The sequence below is a fragment of the Scyliorhinus torazame genome, chromosome 7 (assembly GCF_047496885.1).
Source record: "Scyliorhinus torazame isolate Kashiwa2021f chromosome 7, sScyTor2.1, whole genome shotgun sequence".
NCBI classification, from domain to species: domain Eukaryota; kingdom Metazoa; phylum Chordata; class Chondrichthyes; order Carcharhiniformes; family Scyliorhinidae; genus Scyliorhinus; species Scyliorhinus torazame.
In genome coordinates this window covers 9999888-10025536 of record NC_092713.1, presented here as the reverse complement: position 1 = coordinate 10025536, position 25649 = coordinate 9999888, and the positions used below count along the sequence as shown (strand labels likewise).

Sequence of the window (25649 nt, the reverse complement as noted above, 5' to 3'; positions counted from 1 at the left end):
CAGATTGTTTCTCCCAGTACAGTGATCGTTTTCTCGGTGGAACTGAAGAGATGGATAGTATAAAGTTAAAAGAGAGTCATCAACAACATCTGCTGTGTCGACGACACCGTATGTACAGGAACAAATGAAGAAGGCTTGTGACAATGAACCAAGACAGTCATTAATGCGAGTGGTTAGTACGGGATTACACTCAACAGAATGACAAAGAGGACATTCCGATGTGCAACATCACAGTATGTGGAAGCAAGTTGGAACACGTAAATCCATTCAACTATCCAGGAAGGACAGTCACATCCAATGTCACAGGCAGTCCTGAAATCTGGAAAAGGATTGGCCAAGCCAGGACTGTTGTTGCAAAATTGAGCAACATTGTAAGAAACATCAGCTTGAGTCTCGAAAGGAGAATGTGTGTTCTAAAATGTTGTGTCTGGTCAGTAATGAGTTCTGGATGTGAAGCTTGGAGCGTTGGGAAAGAGGAAGTTCAGGAAATCGGCCCGAATGTGGCGTTTTGGAAGAAGGATCCCAAGGAGAAGACAGGCAGAGAGCAGAACAAAGGAAGAAATACTGAATGAGGTCGGAAGAACAAGAGAGCATCCTATCCGGCTGCAGCACAGCTTGGTATGGCAACTGCTCGGCCCACGATCGCAAGCAACTGCAGAGTGTGGTGAACTCAGCACAACGCATCACACACGCTTGCCACCCGCCCATTGATTCTGTCTACACCTCCCGCTGCCTCAGAAAGACAGACAGCATTGTCAGAGACCCCTCCCACCCAGGCATTGCCCTCTTCCAGACCTCCCGTCGGGCAGAAGATACAGAAGTCTGAAGACCCGCACATCCAAACATAGGAACAGCTCCTTCCCCCCAGCTACTAGACTCCTCAACGACTCTCCCTCGGACTGATCTGTCCCTTGTAAGAACACAATTCACGATGCCCTATGCTGCTCTTGCTCATGTATTTGCTTTGTTTGGCCCTTGTTTAACACTGTAACCAGTTACTTATTTATTTGTGTACTTTGTCGATTATTCTTTTTGTCTACTGTGTACGTACTGTGTACGTTCCCTTGGCCGCAGAAAAACACTTTTCACTGTACTTCGGTACATGTGACAATAAATCAATCAATCAAATCATATCAAATATCAAAAGACATGTTACCCACGCAGAAGGGTTGGAATGTCTAATGACTAACGGAGGGATTAATGGAAGGACAGTACAAACCAGCTGGACAATATTAAAGACCAGCTTAAGCAGAAACCCAACAAGCCCATCCATGGTGACCATGACCAGGGTGTTTGGTCACTTATGCTGTTCCTCGGCATGTCACCGAGAAGCCGACGAACCTCAAACATTAACATTTCCATTCCCAGTTTCAAATCAATTTTCTGTATCGTGAGTAGATGAAATATCTCCTCAACCTGCTCCTCGCTTTGAGTGCTGACTGGTGAGTAAGGTAAAGTCCCCATAGTCCCAGGTGACCGTAGGCTGCTTTCCCCTTTGAGGGGGAGAGCTGACTGATGATGATTTAACCTGAGCGTCGCCACACCTCAGGCGAGGGGCAAAGTTGAGAAGGCGGGGCCTCCGCCGATAACCTCCGCCGGTGCAGGGATTGAACCCGCGATGCTGGTCTTGCCCTGCATCACAAACTAGCTGTCCAACCGACTGAGTTATTTTATCGCTGACACTGACTCCCGAAGCACCCATTAATAGCAAATCAATCAAATATCTTCCATAAACAGCAAACTGTGCAACAAAGCTCATAAATGAGACGACAAATTATTGGTTGTTAAGTGTTCAGGTGAAACTATTCCTTACTTTATTACAATAATGTGTGAGAGTAATTCACTCTATTGTCACTGACACTTACAGTCATTCAGGCCTTTTGTTTGTTCCTGGAAGGGCCGTCAATGGCAAGATCAGTGTTTGTTGCCCATCCTGATTTGCTCTTGTATTGGCCAAAATCAGAGCTATCCAGTCTGAAGCCACCTTGGGTCGGTAGCCCTCAAGGTTAAAGCACTTCAAAAGCATATCAAGTATTTTATTAATGTGGGGAGGGTTTCTGTCTCTGTCACTCTCTGGGTGAAGCAATTACTCCTGCACTCTCCCTCGAATTCTGTCACCAATTACTCTGAGTCTCCTCACCCCCCACACCAATCCCCAACCTCCGGTTATTGACCTGTGAGTGGAAACTGGCCCTTCGCATTGATTCTCTCTGAGCCCATCATCATTTTCTACATCGAAATGAAACCTCCCGTCAGCCTCCTCTGCAGATAAAGAATACAAACCAACCTCTCCAATCTTCCTGCAAATTAACATTCTCCAATCACAGGATGAGAAACTCCAGAGGAGGTGCAGAAGCAGAGGGTCCTGGGTGTCTATCTCCATAGATCATTGAGCGGCATGGTAGCACAGTGGTTAGCTCCGTTGCTTCACAGCGCTAGGGACCCGGATTCGATTCCCGGCTTGGGTCACTGTCTGTGCGGAGTCTGCACGTTCTCCCCGTGTCTACATGGGTTTCCTCCGGGTGCTCCGGTTTCCTCCCACAAGTCCCGAAAGACGTGCTTGTTGGGTGAATTAGACATTCTGAATTCTCCCTCTGTGTACCTGAACAGGCGCCGGAGTGTGGCGACTAGGGGCTTTTCACAGTAACTTCATTGCAATGTTAATGTAAGCCTACTTGTGACAAATAGGCTGCATCACAGCCTGATATGGCAACTGCTCGGCCCAGGACCGCAAGAAACTTCAGAGAGTCGTGAACACCGCCCAGTCCATCACACGTACCTGCCTCCCATCCACTGACTCCATCTACACCTCCTGCTGCCTGGGGAAAGCGGGCAGCATAATCAAAGACCCCTCCCGTCCGGCTTGCTCACTCTTCCAACTTCTTCCATCGGGCAGGAGATACAGAAGTCTGAGAACACGCACGAGCAGACTCAAAAACAGCTTCTTCCCCACTGTCACCAGACTCCTAAATGACCCTCTTATGGACTGACCTCATTAACACTACACCCTGTATGCTTCATCTGATGCCGGTGCTTATGTAGTTACATTGTATATGTTGTGTTGCCCTATTATGTATTTTCTTTTATTCCCTTTTCTTCTCATGTACTTAATGATCTGTTGAGCTGCTCGCAGAAAAATACTTTTCACTGTACCTCGGTACACGTGACAATAAACAAATCCAATCCAATCCAATCTAATAATAAGGATTATTATTATTGAAGGTGGCAGCTCAGGTGGAGAGAGCAGTTCATAAAGTATATTGTATCATGGGATTTATTAATAGGGGCATTGAATACAAGAGTAAGGAGGCCACGTTGAACTTGTATAGGACACTAGTTGGTCTTCATCTGGAGCCTGGGTCCAGTTCGGGGCGCCATATTTGAGTATTAGAGAGAATACAGAGGGAATTCACAAGAGCGATTCCAGGAATAAAGAGCTTTAGCTGTGAGGATAGATTGGAGAGTTTGGACTGTTTTCCCTGGAGAAACGAAAGCTGAGAGGAGATTTGATCGAGGGATCCAAGACCCTGAGGGGTATGAACAGGGCAACTGGTGAGAAACTCAAGAGGGCGGCACGGTGGCACAGTGGTTAGCACTGTTGCTTCACAGCTCCAGGGACCTGGGTTCGATTCCCAGCTTGGGTCACTGTCTGTGCGGAGTCTGCACATCCTCCCCGTGTGTGCGTGGGTTTCCTCCGGGTGCTCCGGTTTCCTCCCACAGTCCAAAGACGTGCAGGTTAGGTGGATTGACCATGATAAATTGCCCTTAGTGACCAAAATGGTTAGGTGGGGTTACTGGGTTACGGGGACAAAGGAGATAGGGTGGAGGCATGGGGCTTGAGTAGGGTGTTTCTTTCCAAGGGCCGGTGCAGACTCGATGGGCTGAATGGCCTCCTACTGCACTGTAAATTCCATGAGCGTCAACGACTAGAGCGCAGATTCAAAATGATGGCCAAAAGGAGTAACAGAGATTTGAGGGAAAGATGTTTTTACCCCGAGGGTGCTGGAGGCCGGTTCTGTTGAGGTACCCGACATGGAATTGGATTGCTATCCGAAAAGAGAGAATGTGCAAGGTTACGGGGATAAGGCATGGGAGCGGGTTAGGTAGAGCGCTCTTCAGAGAGCCAGTCCAGATTCGATGGGCCGAGTGGCCTCCTTCTGCACTGGAAAGATTCTGTGATCCTTGTAAATCTCCTTTGTACCCTCACTAGTGCAATCTGATCTTCCCTGTGATGCGGTGACCAATATGCTAGCTGCAGTCTGACTGGTGTTTCGTATACTGCACAGCCCGATCCCAAGAATTGTATCGAAATTTGGAAGGATACTTCAGCCTTTGGTCCTTTGTGGATGACCATCAACACCCCTTCACTCTGCCCTTGGCTTGACCCATGTTTGTGATTTGTGTCAGTACACGCCCCGCCAACTGACGGTGCCAGCGAATGTCACGGGGAACTGAATGCTGACATTCTACCACATCATAAGCAAGCAGGTCAGCCATGAATATTACCCAAACTAAATCTTTCCGCACGCGGGTGGAAAAATATTCAAGCCCTTTTTGGGAGGTGTTCCCTCATTAATTTGTCCATAAGTTGAATGCTGCCTCGTTGAACAGCCCAGCAGTCATGTACTCTTAACACTGAAACACGTCACCCCACAGCGACCTTCGAATATGTTAAATGTACGGGCTGGTACTCTAGCTCTTTGCATCAAAGACAATCAGAATCATTGTCCAGCTGACATTTAAGGCTAGCCGAAGAGTTCTCTGAGTGACCTTTACTGACATAAAGCCCCTCAGTCATTAGCTACAGTTGCTTAACTCTTTCAGTGCTGATCGGGCTTGGAGCTTTGTAAAATTGAAGATGGAAGGCAAACCGGCTGGATTGGGCTATCTGTCCCAATTGGCCTGTCCCGATGTTTCTGCTCCATCTGAGCCCCAGGCCACCCCCTCCTCTTCACCTCACTTTATCAACATGCCCCTCCAACCATCTCTCCATCGTGCAATTGTGTGGACGTGCCATTGTAATCTGACGTGGTGAGTTCCACATTCTCGCCACCCTCTGGGTAAAGATCTTTCTCCTGATTTCCCGATTGGAGCTACTATTGGACTACCTCCTATGTGGTGGAACCTGGTATTCTGCTCCCCAACATCTTCTCTGTACCTGACCAAACCCCACAATTCTGATGCCCTCTGACCCCTCAGACGTCTCCTTGGTGACAAAAGAGAGGGTGGGGGGGTTAGACGTTTTTATTCTAATGTTGCCGGGTCTCGAGGATGGTGGCTATGAGGAGAGGTTGAATAAATTAGGATTGTTTTCACTGGAGGTTTGGTAGCAAAACTATGGCACTGATCCCCTCGCCGTATATATTGCCTCGAGTACTGTGAAACTTTCAAACTACACAAGAGTGTAAAATTTGATACTGGGTTACATAAGGAGATGCTAGGGCAGCTCATAAGACCAGAAGACATAGAAGCAGAATTAGGCCACTCGGCCCATTGAGTCTGCTCCGCCATTCAATCATGGCTGATATTTTCTCATCCCCATTCTCCTGCCTTCTCCCCATAACCCCTGATCCCCTTATTAATCAAGAACCTATCTATCTCTGTCTTAAAGACACTCAGTGATTTGGCCTCCACAGCCTTCTGCGGCAAAGAGTTCCACAGATTCACCACCCTCTGGCTGAAGAAATTCCTCCTCATCTCAGTTTTAAAGGATTGTCCCTTTAGTCTGAGATGGTGTCCTCTGGTTCTAGTTTTTCCTACAAGTGGAAACATCCTCTCCACATCCACTCTATCCAGGCCTCGCAGTATCCTGTAAGTTTCAATAAGAGCCCCCCTCATCCTTCTAAACTCCAACGAGTACAGACCCAGAGTCCTCAACCATTCCTCATACGACAAGCTCTTCATTCCAGGCATCATTCTTGTGAACCTCCTCTGGACCCTTTCCAAGGCCAGCACATCCTTCCTTAGATATGGGGCCCAAAACTGCTCACAATACTCCAAACGGGGTCTGACCAGAGCCTTATGCAGCCTCAGAAGTACATCCCTGGTCTTGTATTCTAACCCTCTTGACATGAATGCTTACATTGCATTTGCCTTCCTAACTGCCGACTGAACCTGCACATTAACCTTAAGAGAATCGTGAACAAGGACTCCCAAGTCCCTTTGTGCTTCTGATTTCCGAAGCATTTCCCCATTTAGAAAATAGTCTATGCCTAAATTCCTCCTTCCAAAGTGCGTAACCTCACACTTTCAAAAGCTTGGCCAACGTGCTCTGGTGATAGGAGGAGGAGGGAATTCCAGGGCTTTCGGTCCAGGAAGCTGAGGGACTGATGTGCAAGAGGCCAGAATTGGGAGGGCGCAGAGATCTCGGATGGTTGTCGGGCTGGAGAAGATTACAGAGATGGGAAGAGGGGAGGGTGCGGAGGAATTTGAAAAGAAGGATGAGAATTTTCATAAGCAGTAGCATTGGAGGAATTAATCATAACACTCTTTTTGAGTCAGTCGTTATACAATGGTTTAAAGTAAATTAGGTTTAACTGAGTTACGACACTGTAATTTTCTATTTACTCTGTATAAAGAGGTGGGTCCACCCATGCAGGTTTTGACGTACTCTGAGCAGAGGTGCACCAGTAGAGTTCAAGCTCAATGTTACTTCAAGACGCTTCCTCTCCATTTGTCAGATCAATCTGTCTCTTCACCCAGTGAAAGCAAAGGTCGCTTGTGAAGTTCTTGTTCCACAGGTAACTAGTCTTCTGGCAATCTGGCCATGACATTATGTCTAATTTTAGGCATTGCAACATTAGAAGATAAGAATATAAGATGAAGGAGCAGGAGGCCCATTCAGCCGGCCCCACCATTTAACGACATCACGATTCACCTTCAAGTTCAACTCCACTTCTCTACTCTATCCCCATACCCCTCGATTCCCTGAGTAGCCAATCAGACTTGATTGATTGGTTGATTGATATTTATTGTTACATGTACCGAAGTACAATGAAAAGTGTTTTTCTGCGGCCAAGGGAACGTACACAGTACGTACATAGTAGACAAAAGAATAATCGACAGGGTACATTGACAATAGTGCATCAACAAATAGTGATTGGTTACAGTGCGGAACAAGGGGCCAAACAAGAGTAGCATAGGGCGTCGTGAATAGTGTTCTTACAGGGAACAGATCAGTCCGAGGGGGAGTTGTTGAGGAGTCTTGTAGCTGTGGGGAAGAAGCTATTCCTATGTCTGGTTGTGCGGGTCTTCAGACTTCTGTATCTTCTGCCTGATGGAAGGGTCGGGAAGAGGGCAAAGCCTGGGTGGGAGGGGTCTCTGACAATGCTGTCTGCGTTCCTGAGGCAGAGGGAGGTGCAGACAGAATCAATAGGAGGATGGCAAGCTTGTGACATTCGCAGTCGTGAAGATACTCAATCACTGAGGGCGGGATTCTCGGGGGGCGCCGTTCCGATGCTGCCTACTGTATTCTCCGGTTTTCGGGCGGGGGCGGGGTTTACGCCACGCTGGTCGGGGGCCGTTGACAGCGGCCCCCCCCCGGCAATTCTCCAGCAGGCCCCGATCGGCCGAGCGGCCGTCGGTTTCTGGCCAGTCCCGCCGGCGTGAAATGGACATGGTCCCACGCGGCAGGACCTGGCTGGTAGTCCTGGGGGGGTGCGGGGGGATCCAGCCCCGGGGTGAGGAGGGAGGGGGGCCCACGGTGGCCTGGCCTGCGATCGGGGCCCACCGATCTGCGGGCGGAACGGTACCGTGGGGGCACGCCTTCCTTCCGCGCAGGCCTCCGTAGGGCTCCTCCGTGGCCAGCACGGAGAAGAACCCCCCCTGTGCGGAACCACGCCGGCGGTTCTGCGCATGCGCCATCTCACGCCGGCCCTTCGGTGCCGGTTGGCCGGAGGGTTCCTCAACGCCCGGTTGGCCTGACGCCGGAGTGGTTCACGCCGTTCTTGGCGCCGGCGTCAGGCCATCCCGCCAATTGCGGGTGAATCCCGCCCTGAGTGTCCACAGCTCTCTGAGTTGGGGAGTTCCACAAATGAAGAAATTGGGCGAAATTCTCCGGTATCGGCACGATGTCTGCCGACCGGCGCCAAAAACGGCGCAAATCAGTCGGGCATCGCGCCGCCCCAAAGGTGCGGAATCCTCCCCATCTTTGGGGGCCGAGCCCCAACCTTGAGGGGCTAGGCCCGCGCCGGACTAATTTCCGCCCCGCCAGCTGGCAGAAAAGGCCTTTGGTGCCCCGCCAGCTGGCACGGAAATGACATCTCCGGGCGGCGCATGCGCGGGAGCGTGAGCGGCCGCTCAGGGCATCCCCGCGCATGCGCAGTGGAGGGAGTCTCTTCCGCCTCCGCCATGGCGGAGACCGTGGAGAAGGCGGAAGGGAAAGAGTGCCCCCACGGCACAGGCCCGCCCGCAGATCGGTGGGCCCCGATCGCGGGCCAGACCACGGTGGGGGCACCCCCCGGGGTCAGATCGCCCTACACCCCCCCAGGACCCCGGAGCCCGCCCGCGCCGCCTTGTCCCGCCGGTAAGGTAGGTGGTTCAATCCACGCCGGCGGGACAGGCATCCTTGCAGCGGGGGGGGGCCCGCCAACCGGCGCGGCACGATTCCCGCCCCCCGCCGAATCTCCGGTACCGGAGAATTCGGCAACCGGCGGGGGCGGGGTTCGCGCCGGCCCCCGCCGATTCTCCGACCTGATGGGGGGGTTGGGGAATCTCGCCCAGCCTCTTTGTCAAACTGGAAATGTCTTATTCTGAGACTGGGACCTGGCGTTCCAGACCATCAGTCAGCATCTAGCATGTCAAGCGATCAAAGAATATTGTTTCAATGGATCACCCCTCATTCTTCTGCACTCCAGAGAAGATAACTCATTTACAAAATTTCTCTTCATAGGGTAGTCCTTGCATCTCATAAATCAGTCTAGTGAAGCTTTGTTGCACTCCCACTCAGGCAAGCATGTCCTTCATTAGTAAGGTGCCCAGAACTGAACGCAGTGCTCCAGATCTGGGTCCAGAACTGGACACAGTGTTCGAGGTGTGGTTCTAGAATGCAACACAGTACTCCAGGTGTTGTTGCAGAATTAGACACAATATGCCGGGTGTGGTTCTAGAATGGAACACGGTATTCTGTGTGTGGTTCCAAAACTAGACACAATACTCCAGGCGTGGTTCTAGATCTGAATGCAGTGCTTCAGCTGTGGTTCCAGAACTTGATGCAGTGCTCCAGGTGTGGTTCCAGAACTGAAAACAGTAATCCAGGTATGGTTATAGAACTTTTTAAAAAACATTTAGAGTACCCAATTCATTTTTTCCAATTAAGGGGCAATTTAGCGTGGCCAATCCACCTACCCTCCACATCTTTGGGTTGTGGGGGCAAAACTCACGCAAACAGGAGGTGAATGTGCAAAATCCACGCAGACAGTGACTCAGAGCCGGGATCGAACCTGGGACCTCGGCGCCGTGAGACTGCAGTGCTAACCACTGCGCCGCCATGCTGGCCCTAGAGCTGAATGCAGTACTGCAGATGTGGTTCCAGAACTGGACACAATATTCCAGGTGTGGTTCCAGAATCATAGAATCATAGCATTTACAGTGCAGAAGGAGGCCATTCGGCCCATCGAGTCTGCACTGGCCCTTGGAGCACCCTACATAAGCCCCACACCTCCACCCTATCCCCTTTATCCCCGTAACCCAGTAACCTCACCTAACCTTTTGGACACTAAGGGCAATTTATCATGGCCAATCCACCTAATCTGCACATCTTTGGACTGTGGGAGGAAACCGGAGCACCCGGAGGAAACCCACGCAGACACGGGGAGAACGTGCAGACTCCGCACAGACAGTGAACCAAGCCGGGAATTGAACCTGGGATCCTGGAGCTGTGAAGCAACGGTGCTAACCAGTGTGCAACCGTGCTGCCCACAGAGAACACAGTACTCCAGGTGTGGTTCCAGAATGGAACACAGTACTCCATGCGTGGTTCCAGAATGGAACACAGTACTCCAGGTGTGGTTCCAGAATGGAACAGAATACTCCAGGTGTGGTTCCAGCATGGAACACAGTACTCCAGGTGTAGTTCCAGAATGGAACACAATACTCCTGGTGTGGATACAGAATGGAACACAGTACTCCAGGTGTGGTTCCAGCATGGAACACAGTACTCCAGGTGTGGTTCCAGAATGGAACACAGTACTCCATGCGTGGTTCCAGAATGGAACACAGTACTCCAGGTGTGGTTCCAGAATGGAACAGAATACTCCAGGTGTGGTTCCAGCATGGAACACAGTACTCCAGGTGTGGTTCCAGAATGGAACACATTACTCCAAGTGTGGTTCCAGCATGGAACACAGTACTCCAGGTGTAATTCCAGAATGGAACACAATACTCCTGGTGTGGATACAGAATGGAACACAGAACTCCATGCGTGGTTCCAGAATGGAACACAGAACTCCACGCGTGGTTCCAGAATGGAACACAATACTCCAGGTGTGGTTCCAGAATGGAACACAGAACTCCAGGTGTGGTTCCACAATGGAACACAATACTCCAGGTGTGGTTCCAGAATGGAACACAGTACTCCAGAATGGAACACATTACTCCAAGTGTGGTTCCAGCATGGAACACAGTACTCCAGGTGTAGTTCCAGAATGGAACACAATACTCCTGGTGTGGATACAGAATGGAACACAGAACTCCATGCGTGGTTCCAGAATGGAACACAGAACTCCCCGCGTGGTTCCAGAATGGAACACAATACTCCAGCTGTGGTTCCAGAATGGAACACAATACTCCAGCTGTGGTTCCAGAATGGAACACAGTACTCCAGGTGTGGTTCCAGAATGGAACACAGTACTCCAGGCGTGGTTCCACAATGGAACACAGTACTCCAGGTGTGGTTCCAGAATGGAACACAATACTCCAGGTGTGGTTCCACAATGAAACACAATACTCCAGCTGTGGTTCCAGAATGGAACACAATACTCCAGGTGTGGTTCCAGAATGGAACACAGTACTCCAGCTGTGGTTCCAGAATGGAACACAATACTCCAGCTGTGGTTCTAGAATGGAACACAGTACTCCAGGTGTGGTTCCAGAATGGAACACAGTACTCCAGGTGTGGTTCCACAATGAAACACAATACTCCAGGCGTGGTTCCACAATGGAACACAATACTCCAGGTGTGGTTCCAGAATGGAACACAGTACTCCAGGTGTGGTTCCAGAATGGAACACAGTACTCCAGCTGTGGTTCCAGAATGGAACACAATACTCCAGCTGTGGTTCCAGAATGGAACACAGTACTCCAGGTGTGGTTCCAGAATGGAACACAGTACTCCAGGTGTGGTTCCACAATGAAACACAATACTCCAGGCGTGGTTCCACAATGGAACACAATACTCCAGGTGTGGTTCCAGAATGGAACACAGTACTCCAGGTGTGGTTCCAGAATGGAACACAGTACTCCAGGTGTGGTTCCAGCAACAGAGGAAATGGAGACACGGTGACAGTGTGAGGTGATTGGTGGAATCGATGGGTTGTTGGATGATGGGGGGGGTAGATGCATGGGTATTCGGGGAGGGGGAATAGTCGGGGGGGGGGGGGGGGAAGAGGGTAGGGGGACATTGCGGAGTTGTCGGTGGGGGAAACATCCCAAAGTCTGATTTAAATCAAATTTATATTTGAAGCAATTGCCCATCGGATGTTTGAACGTGCTGGGAACTTTCCATGCAGTCCTTCACAGGAGCATCTCCACAGCACATCCTCCACGGTACGTCTGGGCTATCACACTTCGGGGGACGGACATTCTAGGCTAATGACCAGTTTATGGCGTCAGTTGTGGAATAGATTATGACCCAGAACAACGCGGAGAATTCCCGGCTGTTTGGGAATGATGCCCTGGAAGCTGCTCCATTCGCCTGGGAGAACAGACCGCAAACTCGGTTTAACATCCAAAAGGAGAGCGGAACTTAACCGCAGCCTCCCCAGCAACTTGCATTTCGATAGAACGAAAGAATATCCGAAAATGTTTCACACGTAATGAAATATACATGAAGTCCAGCCACTGCTGAAATGTAGAAAGAACAGCAACCAATTTACACACAGGAAACTCCCAAGGCCATCTCAAAATGGCCGGATAATCTGTGTTCGTGGCATGAGGTACATCCCAAAGGCAGCATCTCTGACACAGCAGCACTCCCTCAGTACTGACCCTCTGACAGTGCATCATTCCCTCAGTACTGATCCTCTGACAGTGCGGCACTCCCTCAGTACTGACCCTCTGACAGTGCAGCACTCCCTCAGTACTGACCCTCTGACAGTGCAGCACTCCCTCAGTACTGACCCTCTGACAGTGCGGCACTCCTTCAGTACTGGCCCTCTGACAGTGCGGCACTCCCTCAGTACTGACCCTCTGACAGTGCAGCACTCCCTCAGTACTGACCCTCTGACAGTGCAGCACTCCCTCAGTACTGACCCTCTGACAGTGCAGCACTCCCTCAGTACTGACCCTCTGACAGTGCAGCACTCCCTCAGTACTGACCCTCTGACAGTGCAGCACTCCCTCAGTACTGACCCTCTGACAGTGCAGCACTCCCTCAGTACTGACACTCTGACAGTGCAGCACTCCCTCAGTACTGACCCTCTGACAGTGCAGCACTCCCTCAGTACTGACCCTCTGACAGTGCAGCACTCCCTCAGTACTGACCCTCTGACAGTGCAGCACTCCCTCAGTACTGACCCTCTGACAGTGCAGCACTCCCTCAGTACAGACCCTGTGACAGTGCAGCACTCCCTCATTACGGACCCTCTGACAGTGCAGCACTCCCTCAGTACTGACCCTCTGACAGTTCAGCACTCCCTCAGTACTGACCCTCTGACAGTGCAGCACTCCCTCAGTACTGACCCTCTGACAGTGCAGCACTCCCTCAGTACTGACCCTCTGACAGTGCAGCACTCCCTCAGTACTGACCCTCTGACAGTGCAGCACTCCCTCAGTACAGACCCTCTGACAGTGCAGAACTCCCTCATTACGGACCCTCTGACAGTGCAGCACTCCCTCAGTACTGACCCTCTGACAGTGCAGCACTCCCTCAGTCCTGACCCTCTGACAGTGCAGCACTCCCTCAGTACTGAACCTCCAACAGTGTAGCACTCCCTGAGTCCTGACCCTCTGACAGTGCAGCACTCCCTCAGTACTGACCATCTGACAGTGCTGCACTCCCTCAGTACTGACCCTCTGACAGTGCAGCACTCCCTCAGTACTGATCCTCTGACAGTGCGGCACTCCCTCAGTACTGACCCTCTGACAGTGCGGCACTCCCTCAGTACTGACCCTCTGACAGTGCAGCACTCCCTCAGTACTGACCCTCTGACAGTGCGGCACTCCCTCAGTACTGACCCTCTGACAGTGCGGCACTCCCTCAGTACGGACAGCCCCACACTGTCGGGAAACCCCCGGGCACCGGTATAACGGTGAATCCCGCCCACTGTGTTTAGATGTCGTACTCACCCTTGCTCCCCTTCTCCCTGGCGGTCCCGATGCGCCGGGGGGACCTGGAGCACCCTGTAGAGAAAGAACAAAGATAATAAATCCTTCCTCAAGTTCAATATACAAAATTAAATTAATATTGACTGAGGTTGTAATTCTATTACACTGAAATAGCCCATTCAGCCCATCTGTTCCATGCCAGTGTTGCTGCTGCACACTGTCCTCCTCTCTCCGTTTCTCTCTCTCACTCTATCAGCATCTCCCGTGTTTCCCCTTAAATGTTTCGATAATATTTCACCTCACGCATTCCCTGTGGGAGCGAGTCCGACATTCTCCCCACACCCTGTGGGAACGAGTCCCACATTCTCCCCACACCCTGTGGGAGCGAGTCCGACATTCTCCCCACACCCTGTGGGAGCGAGTCCGACATTCTCCCCACACCCTGTGGGAGCGAGTCCCACGTTCTCCCCACTCCCTGTGGGAACGAGTCCCACATTCTCCCCACACCCTGTGGGAGCGAGTCCCACGTTCTCCCCACACCCTGTGGGAACGAGTCCCACATTCTCCCCACACCCTGTGGGAGCGAGTCCGACATTCTCCCCACACCCTGTGGGAACGAGTCCCACATTCTCCCCACTCCCTGTGGGAGCGAGTCCCACATTCTTCCCACTCCCTGTGGGAGCGAGTCCCACATTCTCCCCACTCCCTGTGGGAGCGAGTTCCACATTCTCCCCACTCCCTGTGGGAGCGAGTCCCACATTCTCCCCACTCCCTGTGGGAGTGAGTTCCACATTCTCCCCATTCCCTGTGGGAGCGAGTCCCACATTCTTCCCACTCCCTGTGGGAGCGAGTTCCACATTCTCCCCAATCCCTGTGGGAGTGAGTTCCACATTCTCCCCACTCCCTGTGGGAGCGAGTCCCACATTCTCCCCACTCCCTGTCGGAGCGAGTTCCACATTCTCCCCACTCCCTGTGGGAGCGAGTTCCACATTCTCCCCACTCCCTGTGGGAGCGAGTTCCACATTCTCCCCACTCCCCGTGGGAGCCAGTTCCACATTCTCCCCATTCCCTGTGGGAGCGAGTTCCACATTCAACCCACTCCCTGTGGGAGCAAATTCCACACTCTCCCCACTCCCTGTGGGAGCGAGTCCCACACTCTCCCCACTCCCTGTGGGAGTGAGATGCACATTTTTCCCATTCTCTGGATAAAGAAGCATCTTAATTGGATACCAGTAATTTAGCCTAAATGTACTGGCAGGGGGGTGGGCACGGGAGCAATAGGTCAGAAGGTGAGAGCATTGAGGGAGAACTAGGGAATAGGGACAGTGGGGCTCTGAGGCAGAGCAGACAGGGAGAAGTTGCTGAACACAGCGGGTCTGGTGGCCTGAAGTGCATGTTTTAATGCAAGAAGTATTACGGGTAAGGCAGATGAGCTTAGAGCTTGGATTAGTACTTGGAACTATGATGTTGTTGCCATTACAGAGACCTGGGGCGAGATTCTCCGACCCCCCGGCGGGCATGAATCCCGCCCCCGCCGGTTGACAAATTCTCCGGCACCGGATATTGGGCGGGGAAGGGAATCACGCCGCGCCGGTTGGCGGGCCCCCCCCGCCGCGATTCTCTGGCCTGGATGGCCGAAGTCCCGCCGCTAAAATGCCTGTCCCGCCGGCGTAGATTAAACCACCTACCTTACCGGAGGGACAAGGCGGGCTCCGGGGCCCTGGGGGCGGGGGCACGGGGCGATCCGGCCCCGGGGGGTGCCCCCACGGTGGCCTGGCCCGCGATCGGGGCCCACCGATCCGCGGGCGGGCCTGTGCCGTGGTAGCACTCTTTTCCTTCCGCCTTCGCCATGGTCTCCACAATGGCGGAGGCGGAAGAGACTCCCTCCACTGCGCATGCGCGGGAATGCCGTCAGCGGCCGCTAACACTCCCGCGCATGCGCCGCCCGGAGATGTCATTTCCGCGCCAGCTGGCGGGGCACCAAAGGCCTTTTCCGCCAGCTGGTGGGGCGGAAATCAGTCCGGCGCCACCCTAGCCCCTTAACGTTGGGGCTCGGCCCCCAAAGATGCGGAGCATTCCGCACCTTTGGGGCGGTGCGATGCCCGACTGATTGGCGCCGTTTTGGGCACCAGTCGGCGGACATCGCGCCGTTTCCGGAGAATTTCACCCCTGGTTGGGGGATGGGCAGGATTGGGAGCTAAACGTTCCAGGATTTAGATGTTTCAGGCGGGATAGAGGGGGATGTAAAAGGGGAGGCGGAGTTGCGCTACTGGTTAGGGAGAATATCACAGCTGTACTACGGGAGGACACCTCAGAGGGCAGCGAGGCTATATGGGTAGAGATCAGGAATAAGAAGGGTGCAGTCACAATGTTGGGGGTATACTACAGGCCTCCCAACAGCCAGCGGGAGATAGAGGAGCAGATAGGTAGACAGATTTTGGAAAAGAGTAAAAACAACAGGGTTGTTGTGATGGGAGACTTCAACTTCCCCAATATTTACTGGGACTCACTTAGTGCTAGGGGCTTGGACGGGGCAGAGTTGTAAGGAGCATCCAGGAGGGCTTCTTAAAACAATATGTAGACAGTCCAACTAGAGAAGGGGCTGTACTGGACCTGGTATTGGGGAATGAGCCCGGGCAGGTGGTAGAAGTTTCAGTAGGGGAGCATTTCGGGAACAGTGACCACAATTCAGTAAGTTTTAAAGTGCTGGTGGACAAGGATAAGAGTGGTCCTAGGGTGAATGTGCGAAATTGGGGGAAGACTAATTACATAGAACATAGAACATAGAACGATACAGCGCAGTACAGGCCCTTCGGCCCACGATGTTGCACCGAAACAAAAGCCATCTAACCTACACTATGCCATTATCATCCATATGCTTATCCAATAAACTTTTAAATGCCCTCAATGTTGGCGAGTTCACTACTGTAGCAGGTAGGGCATTCCCCGGCCTCACCACTCTTTGCGTAAAGAACCTACCCCTGACCTCTGTCCGATATCTATTACCCCTCAGTTTAAGCTATGTCCCCTCATGCCAGCCACTTTCATCCGCGGGAGATGGCTCTCACTGTCCACCCTATCTAACCCCCTGATCATTTTGTATGCCTCTATTAAGTCTCCTCTTAACCTTCTTCTCTCCAACGAAAACAACCTCAAGTCCAGCAGCCTTTCCTCATAAGATTTTCCCTCCATACCAGGCAACATCCTGGTAAATCTCCTCTGCACCCGCTCCAAAGCCTCCACGTCCTTCCTGTAATGTGGTGACCAGAACTGTATGCAATACTCCAAATGCGGCCGTACCAGAGTTCTGTACAGCTGCAACATGACCTCCCGACTCCGGAACTCAATCCCTCTACCAATAAAGGCCAACACTCCATAGGCCTTCTTCACAACCCTATCAACCTGGGTGGCAACTTTCAGGGATCTATGTACATGGACACCTTGATCCCTCTGCTCATCCACACTTCCAAGAACTTTACCATTAGCCAAATATTCCGCATTCCTGTTATTCCTTCCAAAGTGAATCACCTCACACTTCTCTACATTAAACTCCATTTGCCACCTCTCAGCCCAGCTCTGCAGCTTATCTATGTCCCTCTGTAACCTGCTATATCCTTCCACACTATGTCCCTCTGTAACCTGCTAGATCCTTCCAACACCACCGACTTTAGTGTCGTCTGCAAATTTACTCACCCACCCTTCTGCGCCTTCCTCTAGGTCATTGATAAAAATGACAAACAGCAACGGCCCCAGAACAGATCCTTGTGGTACTCCACTTGTGACTGTACTCCATTCTGAACATTTCCCATCAACCACCACCCTCTGTCTTCTTTCAGCTAGCCAATTTCTGATCCACATCTCTAAATCACCCTCAATCCCCAGCCTCCGTATTTTCTGCAATAGCCTACCGTGGGGAACCTTATCAAACGCTTTACTGAAATCCATATACACCACATCAACTGCTCTACCCTCGTCTACCTGTTCAGTCACCTTCTCAAAGAACTCGATAAGGTTTGTGAGACATGACCTACCCTTCACAAAGCCATGCTGACTATCCCTGATCATATTATTCCTATCTAGATAATTATAAATCTTGTCTCTTATAATTCCCTCCAAGACTTTACCCACTACAGGCGTGAGGCTCACCGGTCTATAATTGCCGGGGTTGTCTCTGCTCCCCTTTTTGAACAAAGGGACCACATTTGCTATCCTCCAGTCCTCTAATTATAACAATATTAGGCAGGAACTGAAGAACCTAGATTGGGGGTGGATGTTTGAGGGTAAATCAACATCTGACATGTGGGAGGCTTTCAAGCATCAGTTCAAAGGAATTCAGGACCGGCATGTTCCTGTGCGGAAGAAGGATAAATACGGCAATTTTCGGGAACCTTGGATTACGAGATATTTTTTAGGCCTCGTCAAAAAGAAAAAGGTAGCATTTGTCAGGGCTAAAAGGCTGGGAACAGACGAAGCCTGTGTGGAATATATGGAAAGTAGGAAGGAACTTAAGCAAGGAGTCAGGGGGGCTAGAAGGGGTCACGAAAAGTAATTGGCAAATAGGTTTAAGGAAAATCCCACGGCTTTTTACACGCGATAGTGTTCAAATCTGGTCACCACACCACCAGAAGGATGTGGAGGCTTTGGAGAGGGTGCAGAAGAGATTTACCAGAATGTTGCCAGGTATGGATGGCATTAGCTATGAGGAGCGGTTGAATAAACTCGGTTTGTTCTCACTGGAACGAAGGAGGTTTAGGGAGACCTGATAGAGGTATACAAAATTATGAGGGGCATAGACAGAGTGCATAGTCAGAGGCTTTTCCCCAGGGTAGAGGGGTCAATTACTAGGGGGCATAGGTTTAAGGTGAGAGGGGCAAGGTTTAGAGTAGATGTACGAGGCAAGTTTTTTACGCAGAGGGTAGTGGGTGCCTGGAACTCGCTACCGGAGGAGGTGGTGGAAGCAGGGATGATAGTGACATTTAAGGGGCCAGTGAGCCTTACCTCTGTTGTGGGCAAAATCTTGGAAAGGTTTATAAGAGATAGGGGGCAAAATTCTCCGGTATCGGTGCAATGTCCGCCGACTGGCGCCCAAAACGGCGCAAATCAGTCGGGCATCGCGCCGCCCCAAAGGTGCAGAATGCTCCGCATCTTGGGGGGCCGAGCCCCAACCGTAAGGGGCTAGGCCCGCGCCGGACTGATTTCCGCCCCGCCAGCTGGCGGAAAAGGCCTTTGGTGCCCCGCCAGCTGGCGCGGAAATGACATCTCCGGGCGGCGCATGCGTGGGAGCGTTAGCGGCCGCTGACGGCATCCCCGCGCATGCGCAGTGGAGGGAGTCTCTTCCGCCTCCGCCATGGTGGAGACCGTGGCGAAGGCGGAAGGAAAAGAATGCCCCCACGGCACAGGCCCGCCCGCGGATCAGTGGGCCCCGATCGCGGGCCAGGCCACCTTGGGGGCACCCCCCGGGGCCAGATCGCCCCACGCCCACCCCAGGACCCCGGAGCCCACCCGCACCGCCTTGTCCCGCCGGTAAGGTAGGTGGTTTAATCTACGCCGGCGGGACAGGCATTTTAGCGGCGGGACTTCGGCCCATGCGGGCCGGAGAATCGCGGGGGGGGTGGCCCGCCAACCGGCGCGGCGCGATTCCCGCCCCCGCCGAATATCCGGTGCCGGAGAATTCGGCAACCGGCGGGGGCAGGATTCACGGCAGCCCCCGGCGATTCTTCAACCCGGCGGGGGGTCGTAGAATCTCACCGAGGATGTATAATCATCTGGAAAGGAATAATTTGATTAGAGATAGTCAACACGGTTTTGTGAAGGGTAGGTCGTGCCTCACAAACCTTATAGAGTTCTTTGAGAAGGTGACCAAACAGGTGGATGAGGGTAAAGCAGTTGATGTGGTGTATATGGATTTCAGTAAAGCGTTTGATAAGGCTCCCCATGGTAGGCTACTGCAGAAAATACGGAGGCATGGGATTCAGGGTGATTTAGCAGTTTGGATCAGAAATTGGCTAGCTGGAAGAAGACAAAGGGTGGTGGTTGATGGGAAATGTTCAGACTGGAGTCCAGTTACTCGTGGTGTACCTCAAGGATCTGTTTTGGGGCCACTGCTGTTTGTCATTTTTATAAATGACCTGGAGGAGGGCGTAGAAGGATGGGTGAGTAAATTTGCAGATAACACTAAAGTCGGTGGAGTTGTGGACAGTGCGGAAGGATGTTACAAGTTACAGAGGGACATAGGTGAGCTGCAGCGCTGGGCTGACAGGTGGCAAATGGAGTTTAATGCAGAAAAGTGTGAGGTGATTCATTTTGGAAGGAATAACAGGAAGACTGAGTACTGGGCTAATGGTAAGATTCTTGGCAGTGTGGATGAGCAGAGAGACCTCGCCGTCCATGTACATAGATCCCTGAAAGTTGCCACCCAGGTTGAGAGGGTTGTTAAGAAGGTGTACGGTGTGTTAGCTTTTATTGGTAGAGGGATTGAGTTTGGGAGCCATGAGGTCATGTTGCAGCTATACAACACTCTGGTGCAGCCGCATTTGGAGTATTGCGTGCAATTCTGGTCGCCGCATTATAGGAAGGATGTGGAAGCATTGGAAAGGGTGCAGAGGAGATTTACCAGAATGTTGCCTGGTATGGAGGGAAGAACTTATGAGGAATGGCTGAAGGACTTGAGGCTGTTTTCGTTAGAGAGAAGAAGGTTAAGAGGTGACTTATTTGAGGCATACAAGATGATCAGAGGACTGGATAGGGTGGACAGTGAGAGCCTTTTTCCTCGGATGGTGATGTCTAGCACGAGGGGACATACCTTTAAATTGAGGGGAGATAGATATAAGACAGATGTCAGAGGTAGGTTCTTTACTCAGAGAGTAGTAAGGGCGTGGAATGCCCTGCCTGCAACAGTAGTGGACTCGCCAACACTAAGGACATTCAAATGGTCATTGGATAGACATATGGACAATAAGGGAATAGTGTAGATGGGCTTTAGAGTGGTTTCACAGGTCGGTGCAACATCGAGGGCCTGTACTGCGCTGTAATGTTCTATGTTCTATGTTCACTGTCTTCAAATGATGTCCCGGGGGACTGGAGAATAGCCAGTGTTGTTCCTCTGTTCAAGAAGGCTAGCAAGGATAATCCAGGGAACTACAGGCCGGTGAGCCTTACATCAGTGGTAGGGACATTACTAGAGAGAATTCTTCGAGACAGGATCTATTCCCATTTGGAAGCAAATGGACGTATTAGTGAGAGGCAGCATGGTTTTGTGAAGGGGAGGTCGTGTCTCACTAACTTGAGAGTTTTCCGAAGAGGTCACAAAGATGATTGATGCAGGTAGGGCAGTGGATGTTGTCTATATGGACTTCAGTAAGGCCTTTGACAAGGTCCCTCATGGTAGACTAGTACAAAAGGTGAAGTCACACGGGATCAGGGGTGAGCTGGCAAGGTGGATACAGAACTGGCTAGGTCATAGAAGGCAGAGAGTAGCAATGGAAGGATGCTTTTCTAATTGGAGGGCTGTGGCTAGTGGTGTTCCGCAGGGATCAGTGCTGGGACCTTTGCTGTTTGTAGTATATATAAATGATTTGGAGGAAAATGTAACTGGTCTGATTAGTAAGTTTGCAGACGACACAAAGGTTGGTGGAATTGCGGATAGCGATGAGGACTGACAGAGGATACAGCAAGATTTAGATTGTTTGGAGACTTGGTCGGAGAGATGGCAGATGGAGTTTAATCCGGACAAATGTGAGGTAATGCATTTTGGAAGGTCTAATGCAGGTAGGGAATATACAGTGAATGGTAGCACCCTCAAGAGTATTGAAAGTCAGAGAGATCTAGGTGTACAGGTCCACAGGTCACTGAAAGGGGCAACACAGGTGGAGAAGGTAGTCAAGAAGGCATACGGCATGCTTGCCTTCATTGGCCGGGGCATTGAGTATGAGAATTGGCAAGTCATGTTGCAGCTGTATAGACCTTAGTTAGGCCACACTTGGAGTGTAGTGTTCAATTCTGGTCGCCACACTACCAGAAGGATGTGGAGGCTTTAGAGAGGGTGCAGAAGAGATTTGCCAGAATGTTGCCTGGTATGGAGGGCATTGGCTATGAGGAGCGGTTGAATAAACTCGGTTTGTTCTCACTGGAACGACGGAGGTTGAGGGGCGACCTGAAAGAGGTCTACAAAATTATGAGGGGCATAGACAGAGCGGATAGTCAGAGGCTTTTCCCCAGGGTAGAGGGGTCAATTACTCAGGGGCATAGGTTTAAGGTGCGAGGGGCAAGGTTTAGTGTAGATGTACGAGGCAAGTTTTTTACACAGAGGGTGCCTGGAACTCGCTGCCGGAGGAGGTGGTGGAAGCAGGGACGATAGTGACATTTAAGGGGCATCTTGACAAATACATGAATAGGATGGGAATAGAGGGATACGGACCCAGGAAGTGTAGAAGATTGTAGTTTAGTCGGGCAGCATGGTCGGCGCAGGCTTGGAGGGTCGAAGGGCCTGTTCCTGTGCTGTACTTTTCTTTGTTCTTTGTTGTTATAAACTATGTTGATTTTGTCAATTTATGTGCAGCCAAATAAACAAAAGTTAATAAGGGGGATGAGTGAGCTGAAATGTCAAAAAGCACCAGAAAATAAAGCTGTAAAAGGGGAAAGCCAATAGTCGGAGAACAATAGTTTTACAAAGGTTCGAAAGGAATAGAGATGAGGAAGGGAATTTCAAACGCAAACATGAGGGGCTGGTTTAGCACAGTGGGCTAAACAGCTGGCTTGTAATGCAGAACAAGGCAGCAGCGCGGGTTCAATTCCTGTCCCGGCCTCCCCGAACAGGCGCCTGAATGTGGCGACTAGGGGATTTTCACAGTCACTTCATTGAAGCCTACTTGTGACAAGCGATTATTATTATTAGGAAAGCAGAAAATGAATGAAATTAAATGAATGAAAATCGCTTATTGTCACAAGTAGGCTTCAATGAAGTTACTGTGAAAAGCCCCTAGTCGCCACATTCCGGCGCCTGTTCGGGGAGGCTGGTACGGGAATCGAACCGTGCTGCTGGCCTGCCTTGGTCTGCTTTCAAAGCCAGCGATTTAGCAGGTCCGGCAGCATCCGTGGAGAGGGGAACAGTTAACACGCGGGGTATGTGTGACTCAGGTTCAGAGCTGGAGGCCAACGAGGGGTCACGGGGCCACTTCCTGAACAGCCAATTTGCTCAGAAAGAAATTCACTCCAACAAGCCCCGTGCACAAAACACCCGCTAAACAGATGCTGTAAATCTTAAATCAAAACAGAAGGCGCTGGACACACTCAGCAGGTCCAACACCATCTGTGCAGAGAGAGATAAAAGGCTGCAGAGCCTGGTGGTTTTGTCACTCGACTAGTTAATCCAAGGATCCAGACTAAGGTACGAGTTCAAATCCCACCGCAGCTGCTGAGGAATTTAATTACTGTTAATTAAATAAATCTGGAATGGAAAAACTAATCTCAGCGATGGTGACCACGGATCTACTGGATTGTGTTGAAGAAAAAAAACTATCGGGTTCAAATATGTCCTTTAACGAAAGAAATCTGCTGTCTTTACTTGGTCTGGCCTACATGTGACTCTGAACCCACAGGAATGAAGACTCATAGATTCCTAGATATTGACAGCACAGAAGGAGGACATCCAGCACACCATGTCCACGCCAGTCACTAAAGATCGGACTGCACGAATCCCATCCATTTTCCAGCACTCCACAGGCCTGGAGCTTATAGCAACACAGCTGTCCTCTGCCACACCCAACCAAGCACATCACTCAGGGGTGCTTAAGAAGCTGGGTCAAAGACACCATTAAGAGAAAGCGGTCGATTGATTCGGGAATAGCAGCAACCAACTGTGCATTTCCATGCAGTGTTTCTAATGGAACAAACCATCGCAGGTGTTCACAAGGAGAATTCGACACTGAGGCTTCTCTGGGGATATTAGGACAGGTGATGATCAGCGGCTGGCCTGAAGGAGCAGCTTAAATAGGAGAGAGATTTAAGGGAGGGAATTAAGCTTCGGGAACTCAGGCAGCTGAAGGCGCGAGCACCAATGACACGGAGATTAAAACCTGGGCTGCTTAAAGGGCTAGAAACGGAGGGTGGAGAGATCGCGGAGAGTTGTAGGGGCTGAAGGAGGTTAAGGGGCGAGGGAACGAGCTGAGTAAATGGGTTGACTCCCTCACCTGGATGGCGAGCAGGGACAATCGGCTGGAGTCAAATATTCCCGAATCTGTCTCACCGGAATAATCTGAAACTCCTGAGTTTGCAACGGGTGGGAAATCCACATCATCAGATTAACAGCCCCAGAAGTGGGGAGATTAAAATCTATCTCAGAATTTTCAAAGCACATGGATTTTGAGAACAAAATAAAAATCAGTTTAATTTTGGGTTCTGCTTTATAGTCGGAAAAACAATTCAGGTGAAACCTGTGTACACAGGCCCTCTTCAAAAGCAGACAGAGAACAATGCAGCACAGGAACAGGCCCTTCGGCCCTCCAGGCCTGTACCGCTCATGATACCAAACCCTCAGCACTTCCTTGTGCCGTATCCCTCTATACCCATTCTATCCATGTGTCAAGATGCCTTTGAACACCGTTAATGTATCTGCTTCCACAGCCTCCCCTGGCAACGCGTTCCAGGCACTCACCACCCTCTGTGTACAAAACCTGCCTCGCACATCTCCTCTAAACTTTGCCCCACGGACCTTAAACCTATCCCCATGGTGACTGACCCCTCCACCCTGGGAAAGAGTGCCTGCCCATCCACTCTATCCATGCCCCTCATAATCTTGTAGACCTCTATCAGGTCACCCCTCAACCTCCGTCTTTCCAATGAAAACAGTCCGAGTCTATTCAGCCGCTCTGCATAGCTAACACCCTCCAGACCAGGCAACACCCTGGTAAACCTCCTCTGCACCCTCTCCAAAGCCTCCACATTCTTCTGGTAGTGTGGTGACTAGAATTGTGCGCAATATACCACGTGCAGCCTTATTAAGATTCTATACAACTGTAGCATGACTTGCCTGTTTTTATACTCGCTGCCCCATCCACAGGGGCATCGAGTATAAAAACAGCTCCAGGGTCCCAGGTTCGATTCCTGGCTTGAGTCAATGTCTGTGCGGAGTCTGCACGTTCTCCCCGTGTGTGCGTGGGTTTCCTCCGGGTGCTCCGGTTTCCTCCCACAGTCCAAAGACGTGCCGGTTAGGTGGATTGGCCAAGATAAATTTCCCTTCGGCAAAAAAGATTAGGTGGGGTTACGGGGATAAAGGGGGGTAGGGCGGAGGCATCAGGCTTAAGTAGGGTGCTCTTTCCAAGGGCCGGTGCAGACTTGATGGGCTGAATGGCCTCCTTCTGCACTGTAAATTCTATGGCAATTCAATGAAGGCAAGCATTGCGTATGCTTTCTTGACTACCTTATCCATTTGTGTTGCCACTTTCAAAGATCTGGGGCGAGATTCTCTGACCCCCCGCCGGGTCGGAGAATCGCCGGGGGCTGGCGTGAATCCCGCCCCCGCCGGTTGCCAAAGTCTCCAACACCGGAGATTCGGCGGGGGCGGGAATCGCGCCGCGCCGGTTGGCGGGCCCCACCGCGCGATTCTCCGGCCCGGATGGGCCGAAGTCCCGCCACTAAAATGCCTGTCCCGCCGGCGTTGATTAAACCACCTACCTTACCGGCGCGACAAGGCGGCGTGGGCGGGCTCCGGGGTCCTGGGGAGGGGGGGCGCGGGGCGATCTGACCCCGGGGGGTGCCCCCACAGTGGCCTGGCCCGCGATCGGGGCCCACCGATCCGCGGGCGGGCCTGTGCCATGGGGGCACTCTTTCCCTTCCGCCTCCACCACGGTCTCCACCATGGCGGAGGCAGAAGAGACTCCCTCCACTGCGCATGCGCGGGAATGCCGTCAGCGGCCGCTGACGCTCCCACGCATGCGCCGCCCGGAGATGTCATTTCCGCGCCAGCTAGCGGGGCACCAAAGGCCTTTTCCGCCAGCTGGCGGGGCGGAAATTCGTCCGGCGCCGACCTAGCCCCTTAAGGTTGGGGCTCGGCATTCCGCACCTTTGGGACGGCGCGATGCCCGTCTGATTTGCGCCGTTTTGGGCGCCAGTTGGTGGACATCGCGCCGTTACCGGAGAATTTCGCCCCGTTTACCTGCACACCCAGATCT

At 51.7% G+C, this 25649-nt stretch overlaps 1 protein-coding gene across 1 annotated transcript in view; it reads right to left on the bottom strand.

Annotated features, from left to right (window-relative positions):
* The window catches only part of LOC140427240 (uncharacterized), a 435573-nt gene that overhangs the window by 375877 nt on the left and 34047 nt on the right, over nucleotides 1-25649 (bottom strand). Inside the window, 1 exon segment of the mRNA XM_072512840.1 lies at nucleotides 13504-13557. Within this exon segment, the coding sequence (XP_072368941.1) occupies nucleotides 13504-13557 (54 nt within the window).